The sequence below is a fragment of the Colias eurytheme genome, chromosome 1 (genome assembly GCF_061535395.1).
Source record: "Colias eurytheme isolate Ceu_HAF_F1 chromosome 1, ilColEury1 Martin Lab GWU primary, whole genome shotgun sequence".
Classification (NCBI taxonomy): Eukaryota; Metazoa; Arthropoda; class Insecta; order Lepidoptera; family Pieridae; genus Colias; species Colias eurytheme.
In genome coordinates this window covers 10253293-10265667 of record NC_142980.1, presented here as the reverse complement: position 1 = coordinate 10265667, position 12375 = coordinate 10253293, and the positions used below count along the sequence as shown (strand labels likewise).

General features: G+C 32.5%; 1 protein-coding gene across 1 annotated transcript; it reads right to left on the bottom strand.

The window, feature by feature from the left end:
• Positions 1–7463: 7463 nt before the first annotated feature.
• Positions 7464–11566, bottom strand: LOC149911197 (uncharacterized). Its single transcript, XM_090106529.1, has 3 exons — positions 11311–11566; positions 8157–8365; positions 7464–7904 (listed from the first exon to the last, which is right to left on the bottom strand). Exons 1-3 carry the CDS (start codon positions 11564–11566, stop codon positions 7740–7742), a joined length of 630 nt encoding a protein of 209 aa, XP_089962655.1. The 3' UTR covers positions 7464–7739.
• Between the last annotated feature and the right edge of the window lie 809 nt (positions 11567–12375).

Below are 12375 nucleotides of genomic sequence, written 5' to 3'. Positions count from 1 at the left end.
ACGTTTAATTGTTTAACATATTTGAAGTAAAACCGAGAAAAAAAGTCGAGAGTAAAATAGTAAGGCAACGATTTTATAATAATAATAATAATATATATTTATTTCAGATAATTATCCATAATTGTGTTAGTATACATTAAACTTAGAAACTATGTTAGTAATACATTAATTATAATTAAATTACATACAAATCAAAATCATACAATTAAAAAACAAGATTAAAACCATTAAAAATTATCCATTATCATAATTATTATATTGCATACAATGTAAATTTGCCCACCGCTTAAGGAATGGACCGTCTACTTTATCAATTAATGTCTTCAGAATACCATTGGAACTCTCACGCATTCTCCTCATCATAGATGCTGCCCTTTTCCTCATTATCGCGTAAAAATCGTCGGTCTGGCAATTTGCAAACATCTGAGACGCGCTACAGAAGCGCGGAAGCCCCAATAGTACCCTAAAGCCATTATTGTATTGTACACGTAGGACATTGTAAGCCCGCTGCGTAAAAGATAGCCATAGGCTGCAAGTATAAAATGTTTGACAGTACGCTTTAAATAAAGTAACTTTAACCTGTGGAGAACAACGAGCAAATTTCCGTGCTAGCATATTGCAGCGGACTGCCAATGCCCTACGCTCCCTCTCAATATCTTGTATGTCATTCATATCTTCTGTCACAATATGCCCTAGATATTTAAACTCAACTACTTGTTTAAGAGGACTGCCATTAATAAACACAGGTGGTATGTCATGTACAGGGACTCCCTTACTTTTAAACACAAGAAGTTCGCATTTTTTTACATTATATACTAGACCATGAGAAGCTGCATATGACTCACAAATTTTAATGAGCTGCCTGAGAGCACCAATCGATGGACTCAGCAAGACCATATCATCCGCGTAACTAAGATTATTTATAGTTAGTCCATCGATAGAACACCCGATACCAGTCTTGCTGAGTTCATCAATCAGCTCGTTCACATATATGTTAAAAAGTGTCGTAGACGTCAGGCCGCCCTGTCTAAGGCCACACTCTAACACATATCTATCAGAATACTCCCCCGCCCATCTGACTGAGTTAAACTGGTTGTTATACCAATATTGCAACACTCTAACAATCTCAAAAGGAACTTCAAGATATCTTAGTTTTTCCCATAGCTTTTCGTAAGAAACACGATCGTAAGCCTTAGACAGATCAAGAAAAGCTGCGTAAACAGGTGTCTTCCTGTCTGTGTAATATTTCACAGTCTGTTTTAATGTTAATATTGCATGCTCTGTGGAGAGGCCGTGCCTAAACCCAAACTGTGCATCGTTAAAGTTTACATATTTTTGGAGGCGTCGATCGAGCAAGCAGTCAAAAACTTTGCCAAGAATCGCGGCTAGTGAGATTGGTCGGTAATTACCTTTATCTCCGATATCGCCCGATTTGTTTTTAACTACTGGAACGACGACGCTCTCCATCATGTCTGCAGGCAGATAGGAATGACGGATACAAAAAGTATACAACATTGCTAAGACTCTGTAAATATGTTGTCCCGCGTTTAAAAGGTGTTCTACGCATAAACCATCGTGCCCTGCTGCTTTCCCTTTCGCTAGATTTTTTACAGCGAACTTAACATCATTGGCATTAAAAGATAATGCACTTTCTTTTATAGGTAAGCAAGCATGAGACATCCGCTGGGACGACGGTGTATTTGAATGTACATGGAAATAATCTTTAAATATATTTGCTATACCTTTTGGCTCCGTCTCTCCATCGACACTCATAGGGAGGCCCGCCCTACACTACATTTTGGTATCTTTGAATCTCGCCAAAGAAGTTTCACTTCTGACACAAGTGCTCGGCACACACGCTCTTTTCAGAATTCAGATTATTATGTAAATTAATAAGGAAAAAAATATCGTATTTTTAATTGCAGTCGAGCACGACTGTCATTGGTTTAAATGTACCAGTAATTATTTATGCAAACAGGTGATGTTTCACAAAAAATAATGGCTCCCATTACTGAGGTTTGTATGTGGGATAAAATGTTTATATCAAATTTTATAATATTTTCAACATACAAATTTGCAGCAACTAGATACCATAAATAAGGTTATTAAAAAAGTGCCGTTTAAAAAAGAGACTAGACTTTTAAATAAAAAACTGATTGAGTTAATTCGTTGCGACATTTCCGTAAAACTATAGAGAAAACTAAAACTCTTTACGTATATGATAAATTAAATTTATTTGTTTCAATTACTGACTAAGGTCTAAGATAAGTGGTCTATCGTTTTCTGGGTAGTTGCCCTTTTAGAATGTATTTTTAAATTCAATTGCATGTTAATTTTCCTATGAAATGAATCGTAAAACATGTTCAATTTAACTAAGGGGACTATCTACAGTCTAATCAAATACCTAAGTTTACTACACATCCTTTCATAGAATTAAAAAAAAACATTTAACTCTATGAAAAATTGAAAAGGCATGGAGTTTATCTTTTAACAAAAAATTAAACGACCTGTAAATGGGTGTAACCGCTTTCAAATAAAAAAAGAATCATCAAAATCAGATCACCCAGTCGAAAGTTCTGATGTAACATATAACAAAAACACAGTTGAATTGAGAACCTCCTCCTTTGAAGTCGGTTGAAAAAAATATGTAGTTTTATATAAAATTCGAATGCGATTTGTGGCAGTATTCAAGTGACAAAGGCCAATGAAAACTGTGGAATTGAACCAACGTACGAACGTGACCTGACCTCCATTTTTCAAATACAACCACCCTTGTGTTCGTGTCAGGAATAATAATTCAACGTAATTACGGCATGCAAATAAAAATATATTTATCTTAAACGCTTATATGTGGAGCTGGGAAGGTCGAGAAAGGATCTCTCTCCTTGTTACTAAGAAGCTAGGCTCTATATCTCTACCATGCCAAAAATACTTGCAATAATACCCTAAAAGTTAACTTTCACATCACCTTTATGTAAATATTTTCATAGTAACTAGTACACAATTTGTTTTGCATAACATTTTTTTCTCAGCGTTTCCAGCTAACACAAGCATATAAACACACTCACACGCACACTGTGTGAGTCTACGTGTGAGCACACGTACGCACATAAACTTCAGCAAACCAATAAGGTACCTTATATCAGCAGGTAATTAAAAAAGCTAATCTGTACGAGGTGTCGTGAGTATTTTCCTACTTACGTCGTTTATAAACGCCTATATCAACGAGTGACCTGAATTACCCACAATAATAGATTAGACAAAAACGTTATGCTACAGTAAGGTCCGTCAGTAAGGTCATTTCCTTTGACGTATATTCTACGTTAAATCGAATTCTAACTCAACTTTTGTTCTGAAGTAAAATATCTAAACATAATATTATTTCACATTGTGGTTTTCAAACTAGGCGAGTCTTTGAGTTGCAACCCCATCGTGTGCATAGTTTGCTCTTTGAAAGACGTGTTTTATAAATAAAATATAAATGGACTAAATTTTCTTGAAAGAAAGAAATTGAAAATTCTAATGAACATTTATAATTAAAATATTATGTAATCAAGCTTTTTTGTTGTGTAAAGCGTATTTTTGCGGTAGCTGTTCAAATGCGGGCCTTTAATTATTTCGTCATTATGTTACTTTTAAAATAATGGGCCAATTAGGATATCTTACTTTGTATCCATGTCAACGATCTAAGTATAAATAAAAAATAATTTACCTGTTAAACACCGTAAGTCTTAATGGGTTTTATAAATTAATTAAAAAAAGAGAATAAACAAGCACAATAAATATCATTTGTTTTTTTTTTTAAGTTTAAATAGGGTTCAAAATAGTTTTGTAGAATGGAAGAAACTTATTACTTATCATGAAATGTCTAAGATAAAAATAGACCATCCTAAAAATTGACAATCTACCACTTGGAAGAGGTATTTCATTTTACGTGTTCATTACTTTAGTCAGGTAGAGTATTAATTGAGTATTATAACATTGAAGCATTAATGTATCTGAAAATAAGTGACTTGTCGTTTAGAGGTGTGAGATTTTTTTTCGGTGGTAATTACCAGCTAACAAGTGGAACTTGTTAAAAATGTTTGTGGAAGTTATGAGGGCTAAATGTTGCTTGTTCACCTAATTCCTAATAGGAAAATAATTACTTCATGTACGCCCACACATGTACTTTTGCTAATTACGTAGTCCTTAGAGGGATTATTTTCTCTCGTAAAAATGCCCAACAATGTAGCATAAACTGTGAAACAACAAACGATATTTTTCCATGCGGAGCGAGAGTCATAAAACAAATTACTTTGCCCAGTAAGCGTTTAAAACGATGATATTTTTCATCGGCAACTTTTAAATAGTTATTCTAATTATATTTACATTCGTTCCATTTTAGGGATGACAACATGCCAATACCTTACGTAAAAACTAAAGATACTTTGACCTAACCACCCAACCACGAAATCTTATATAGATAGACTGTAAAGTCTTTAATTGATACAAATAATGCTCAAACAACACTTTTAAATTTGTCCTTTGTCACATTATGTTGATTAATATTTTATATTGGTAATCGCTTTATATCGATACGTTGTGTATTATTAAAATTAATTTTATTTTATAGCAAAGCTGTCCCAAAATATACGCGCAATAAAATATTGTAGAGTCGATAGAATTGTTTCTCAGATACTTTTATGTTTCTCCATTGAACAAGCCGAAATAAATTCGTATCTATCATAATTTATTTTTATTCGTCTAATAATATCTATCGATATATCTTTTATGACAAAATATTGTGAAGCGCAAATAATTATTGATTACGGCAGATAGAAAGAAAGACGGATTTTAGTTTATTATTATCTTTCGGTACTAGATAAAGTTTAATGTATTTGTAATTCGTTTGCGGAACTTGAAAAACCGCTGATTGTTTACGGTTGAGGTTTTGCGTGTTTTCAATTACACACTGTATGGTTGGTTAGTATCCTTGTTCCACACTAACCGCACAATCCTTCTCGACTAAAATATTTTCTTCCCGAGATAAATTAAAATTGTTGCATAATATGTTCCAATTAGTAGTCTTTTACATAATTACTGAGCCATATTTCCTGAACATGTTTGTGTAATATAACATAATAATATAGATAATATAGATGTCGATAGTGTGTTTGATATAATCGATTAGCGATTTATTAAACTAACAACTAAACAGTATTGAATGGGACTTGAGAATGTTCGCACTAGTTAAAGTTTAAGAGTTTCTGACAGGCTTCAGCTTGATGTTGTGTTTGTTTTTAGATTTCTAAAGCTGTATAGTAATATAAATGGTTATATTATGTAATATTATGCCTGTATATCGTGTGAATTTAACGATACCATAGTTTTCTAATATAATATCGAAAATATACGAATTAAATATTAATTTCCGCGGATTATTACGTTCACCGCAGCCAATTTAGAGACTAGCCAACTGAAGGATCTGGAATATCCTCTGAAATATTCCTGTTTTAATCATAAAATTAAAGAAAGATAATTGAAAACATATAGTAAATTTTTTCAAGATTATATAAATACAGGGTGATTCAGTGATTGCAATACAGCTAGCATCGTTAAACCCGCCGCGGCCTTGTGGTTTCATCATCTTAACTTGCATTTAAACCGTCCTTATAATCCGTTGTTTGAAATTTAATCAACAGAGTTTGCTTTGACTTGTTAGAGCTATTTAATTTGAACGTATAATATTTGGTTTGTATTTAATCAGACCTCTATGTGCGAGTTCTCGATAGATTACAATTAAATTATGACTGCACTAGACTCTGAGCTCATTATGAAAATTTTACTTTTTATGCTTTGTTTGTGATTAAGAATTGCTATTCTTACGTGCATAGATTGAATAAAAATAAATCAAATACACATTATTTGTACTAATTAAATAATTATTCTGAGAAATACATATTTACTTCTCCAAAGATATTTATCGCACTTTCACGCTAAAACTATGGTGGTACTAATTACTAAAGTTTTACCTTAAGTATGAATTATCATATACAACATTTTATTTTTAATTATCCTACAAATCATGTTTAATAATTTGCTGGTGAAAGTAAAAAACGAAGCCAAGTTACGAGTTACCTAAGATTAAGACATTTTCAAAATATTTTCTCTCGTTATGTTTATCATTAATTTCCAATCAATGAAACAACCATACCAGTATAGATAGTGTACGTAATCTCAATAGTTTTCAGCGAATAAGTATTCAATTAACCAACACATACAATCGAAGATTTACAAGCAATTCGGCTCAAAACCAAAATCAAATTCTACTAAGCCGGCGTTGCTTTAACTCTCAGTAACGATGAAGCTTCAAGCCTATCCAGATTAATACTGAACTGCGCTGTTAAATGGTTATCAAAATGTAGAATACACGTTATAAATGGATGATATTTACATTGCTCGTAATGGAGAATTCTAAGTTTATTTAATGAGACATAGCTCTAGACGTTTGCGTGTTGCCCTTTTCTAATAAACTTTGTCTCTGTATGAGAAATACTTATTATTTAAATAGAGGGGAAATGTTGATTTGTTCTTATTAGATAATCATAAAAAGACAGAATGAAATGAATTTAAATTCTTAAGGTGCGGTAACTAACTTCTCTGGTAAATTATTTCAACGATCTTCGTAATATGAAGTTCATTCGAATTGAGTTCAGTAGATTATTTCGTATTACTCTACAAGTACTGTATAAAAAATTTAAAGAAGGTGTACGAGTAGCATCTGTATTATAATTCAATGAGTCATACAGTCTAAAGCTCTCTCAAAATGAAGTAATTTTTGAATATTCCAAAGTTACCCAAAAAGTACCCCAAAAAGTTGCTATTTTCCTTCCAAGAATCTGAGCGCTGGTAACGAAATATTTAATAACGTTAAAATTTTAGTGTATATAAAGTTTATTTCGATGGTCTAAGTTGAGCGTATTTCTTAATTGCTTCGGCGCCCTGAAATCGAATACGTAGGGGAGATGGGCCCAAAGGGGGCACCTTACGGGAAAATTAAAAAAAATGAAGTTTGAAAAGAAGTAAATCCATTTATTTTTTAGCCAAAAGTTCCATTAATAAATACTTTTGAATGCTAAGTGGTTAAATTTGTCAAAAGTTAAAGTATATAATAATTATTAACAGATTACTAAAAGCCTACGATTGCCCGCTTTGCCCGAAGGGGAGGCCTAAAGCGGGCTTTCGTTTAGGGCAAAACGGGCAGTAGTTGGGTAAAGCGGGCATGCCTGGAGTTAAACAGTAGATTTCATAATATACAGCCACAAATAATATATATATGTACAATAATAAATAGAGTAAAAGACACAAAAATATTTTATAAGTTATGTATTTCAAACAGTCATACAATTATTTTAAAATGAATATATGAAACAAAGGAACTTCTTAGGAGCTTAATAAACTTTTAGGTACAATATTTCCAGATATATCTGAAATAATATTTAAAAAAAATAACGCCCTGTTTACAGTCTATCATTATTTAGTCTCTAATAAGCGATACAATTATTTCATATATATATTTTTTTATAAATCCTAAAATAATGTAATAGGTAGGTATACAAGTTCCAAAAATTCTTGTTTAGACAGCCCGTAAAATAAAGAGTCCATGTGGAATACGTATTCCAAAAGCTCCATTTCTTGTTCCGTAGAAAAGACAGTAAGTAGTAAACCTACCAAGCTTTACATTACACGAACCCAATTTAAGATGTCTGCAATGTCGTTCTTGGAATCCCATATTTAGTTGTTACTTTTTTGACAGGTTTTCCTAACTCTTGCACTTCTCGTTTTGTTTGCTGCATAGTTGAGCGTTGCCATGAGGCTTGTGAAGTTTTACGCTTATATTTACGCCGGTCATAAGCGGTCATCTGAAAGGAAAAAGCAAATTAACAAAAGAATGTAACATTTTAGCGGACGGGGCAAAGCGGGCGCGTGCCCGCTTTACCCTGCCCGCTTTGCCTTTTTCGACATTTGAAAGGTTCTGACGAAATTCTACCTCAAAATTTTTAGACACGTGGATTCTTATGGAACCAAAATATGGCCAGATAGCCACTTAATAACTAACAAATTTTGGTTAAAGGACTGCAAACACCAAAATAAAAAGAACACATATTACATACCTTGCAATATTTTTCAAAAATCGTCGAAAAACATTTATTTGTTGCAGCTTGTAAATGCGTGCTCGCAAGCGAATCCAACGACTGCCGCGAGGTGGGAGGGGTGTGGGGATCGTGCTCACGAGTCGCGCGCGCGCCATTATTTAAAATTCCGATACTATACTGAGTGCCCTCTTTAGGCTCTGTGCCCACTTTAGGCCCCTTTCCCCTATCTATATTAAGTTTCATCAAAACACTTGATCATTTAAAAATTAACGGAGCAAAATTTAATTTATTGGGTCAATTTCGTTACGTAATTGGTAATAGGGATTTATTTGGTTTACATTGTTGATTAAATCGTAGGAAGATATTAAGAAATGTTATTGATTGCTACGACCACCCCTGCGTCGCCCAAGACCCGTGTATAATCAAATTTCCTCCATTTACTCTCTGTAAGTCGCCAATCCCTAAAAACCGTTATAAAAAAGCTACGTTGTCGGCCTTCTTTACTAACTTTATAATTAGCTTCATTCAGTCACGATGACGACAATATTTGTAAATAAAAAAGATAAAGAAAAAGTTTATCGATTATTGCTATGCATTGAATCAATAAAATGATATTTTTTTAATAATTATATGAAGCAAGACTATTGCTGTTCATAGTTTAATATTCAATAGTCAGAAAGTATTTGATAGTTAAAACAATATTATTAAACTTAAACACAGATATTACTAAAGGTAGGTGTTAAGCTGTATCCATTACGATCGAATTCCTCAACTTGCGGTTCCGATTTGTGGTTATATTCGTACTAATATCCGATCCTAGATACGGTGAAATTCAGGCAAGCGTAAGGTAACCAAGACGTATTTCCGATAATCATATCTATAATAATTGAAGATGTTCAATACAGTTAATAATAGACGATGTTATTATAGTGAAGATAGAAATAATTATGTACAATTAATTTATTTGCGAGTACCCAAATCTACCAAGTTTTAATGAGAATGGCTAAATTATAGAATAATAAAATACCACATAATTATATTATCTTATACGTCTCAGTTGGAAAGTATAAAAATAACCCTGAAATTTCATATTTCATGTGATTAAGTTTAAATCTAGACTTCAATTAAGGATAAATAGTTAAGATATTAATTAATAAAATTATAAGAATTAAATCGTAAAGACGGTTCCAAATAGATGAGAAATTTCACGCAGAGAGGCGCCGTAATAATGTCTACAGAATAGCTATCTAGGGAAGGCTTGCAACGTATAAATGGCATTGCCTATACGCTTGGTTCTGCAATTCTCTTGCTCTGTTTGTATAATCACTGATAAGGTCCTAAATCAATTTCCGTACTCTTTTTAAGTGCTAATTAGTATATTGTTTCATACATGGTCATTTGTATAGAAAGGTATCGATTTATAGACAGGAAATTTCAATATACCCCATTTCATTATTATAATGTACCAGGCATAATAAAAACTTTAGATTAAGTTTAAAAATTAACATGATTTTTACACTCAATTAATCAACTGACCAAATTAATCATGCTTGATAAACGCTAAAATTGTATCGATCTCTAAAGGTTCTATATATTTTAAAAGAACACAGTTCCTTTAATTTATTATTGGTATTCATATTTAAAATGTAAAAATCTAAATATAATTTTTACCGCCATGTAAATAAACAACAATAAGCAAAAAACAAACTAGAGCAAGCGCAGATTCAAGTATCACATTATTATACTAATGAACGAATGTCGCTTAAACTTTTACTTGCTACTTTGACTCCCAAGTCCTTAATTTCAAAATAAACATGATATCTTTATAATCCATGCTTTAACAATACTGTGAAAACTTAAGGAACAAGACTTTCAAGTTTGACGTTTTGGATGGGTCGTAAATTATATGTTTTGAACAGAATATAGATATTCGTGAAGTTAAATCAATTATGGAAATTTAATTTCTAAGAAGTCTTTTATCTTTAAAGAGATAAATCGATCTATAATAATATCGATACTAAATAGTATCCATTAATCCTGATACAAAATATTATAAAATAAATTAGGTACATTTTTTTTGATGGGAAAATTTCAGCGTATAACTTTAAACGCTTTTCTTTTGTATATTAATTTAGCTCTTATAAAAAGTTAAGAAGAGTTGCTCAAGGAATTTAAAATCGTATTGATTAAGTCATATTGGTAATTATTTTCGAAGTGTAATAAAATCCAGGGCATTAAATGTCGTCTGCCGTAGAGAAATATATTGTCAAAACTTTCAAAGAAAAGCTCTTATAAACAAAGAGTCATAAAACTGTCTTACAAGGTTTCCCTTCCTCTCACTGAAACTCGTAACCCTAGAAATGATTTGGACAATAATATAATTGTTGTTAGTACTAAAGTTTGGGACTAGCAACAAGTCATTAACCTAACTCTTACTTTTTTCTTTTTTGCTAACTATAAATTAAGGTTTTCTTAATTGTGACTAATTTTCTTTGTAAATAAATAATTCAAATTTATATTATTTTATTATAAGTGTGATTAACATTTTTAAATGGTCTTTAATTTTTTCCCATTCGATTTATAGGACGGTAAGGGTAAGGTGGTTACTTAAAGCTTTAGTAACTTTTATTTAAATGACTAACAAACGTAATTTTTCCATTTTCTCTAGGGATTGGTAAAATAATTGAATTTTTGGGAAAATATGATTTTTTAACGTTTACTTTGTAGAAAAGTTTCTTAGTTACTGAATACAATGGTAAATGTTTATTATAATAAGATTAATTCAGACGAGAATAAGACTCAATATGATGCTTATAAAAATCGTAAAAGTTAAATAAAAACGGTTATCAACATGACCTATAACAGTGAAAGTTGGCATTGAAATTCTTCATTGTTATCCGCATACATTCTGTAAACATGCGGCACGCTGCTGCAACCGTAGTAAAATAACGTAGTTTAAACTGAAATCAAGACTCAGCATACCGTCGTAGGCTTAAATTTAAATATCGCCTCTCACTCCTTTTACTTACGCCTTTGTCGAAGAAAGTAAAAGTAGCCCAAACTGGGTGATCCTTCGAGCGTTGCGGTGAAATATTAAATTTAATCGCACCCACCAGACCATCAGCTAAACGTCGACGAGACTCTTAAAATTATTCTTAAATCTAAAACTTACTTCTGCATTTTTCCGCGGACGAAAACTTATCAGCGATGTGCAATAATAAGATTCGCGGCAGAGTTCGGAACGCGCCTCGCAGACGTCCGTTCGAGCTGGCGTCGTACGTACGACTAGCCACTTCGGCTAAACGCTTCACACTACTTATCGACCCCGCGCGCGCCGCACCATCAACCCTCACTGGAACACCGCGCCGCGCCCGCCCATCGCGCACATTGCCAAAATATAAGGAACCACTAAACAATTCATCTGTCATTATTCTCGCTGTCTACTCGATCGATGACCATGTGACGCTGATTCACCCACTGAGCCACCTGAATGTATCGGTAGTCATAATCCCGCAACGCGACAATTTCCATGATCGATTTTTTTTGAACCAGATTAAGACCTCTGAACCCGCTGACGTAAATATAATTAAGCGAATAAAATTACTATAACGGTAGCATGACACAAAACATAGAACTGTGGAAATGAGATTCATAAAACTGAGAGCAAAAACCTGAAGTCGATTTAGTTCTAAGCTTTCGCTTTACAACTTACTTATATTTGTAGAAAGATTTAATAATAAAGAGGAGATTTCATTTTCCATGCCATGGAAGTAAAGTAACTTAATTTCAGAGGTGTTGGACTTAAGAAATAAAAATGGAAAATGAATTTTTATAATTTAAAATATATTTGGACGGAGAAGATAATTTTAGTAAAGTAAGTATAAAAAGAATTCAAAATACATAAAAATACATTGTTAAACACATTCTGCTCTACCTTACTCTAGCCCCTACAGAATGGACCAAACAGTTGAATGTGTAGCTATGTCATAGTGTTTGCTTAAACAGTTCCTTACGCTTCGATTACGGGTATTGTGGTATCGAAATAAACACACTAGATGCTGTAGTCTTAGTTACAAACTATAGTTTGTTAAACTAATTGCTTATGACTAGAATAATGACATTTAAATATAACAAATATGTACAACAAACATTATTGCTGCATCTACTTTAATTAAAATACAATAATTTGATAAAATTCATCGCACATTTATTTGACAAAGAAAGTATTGTTACGAAC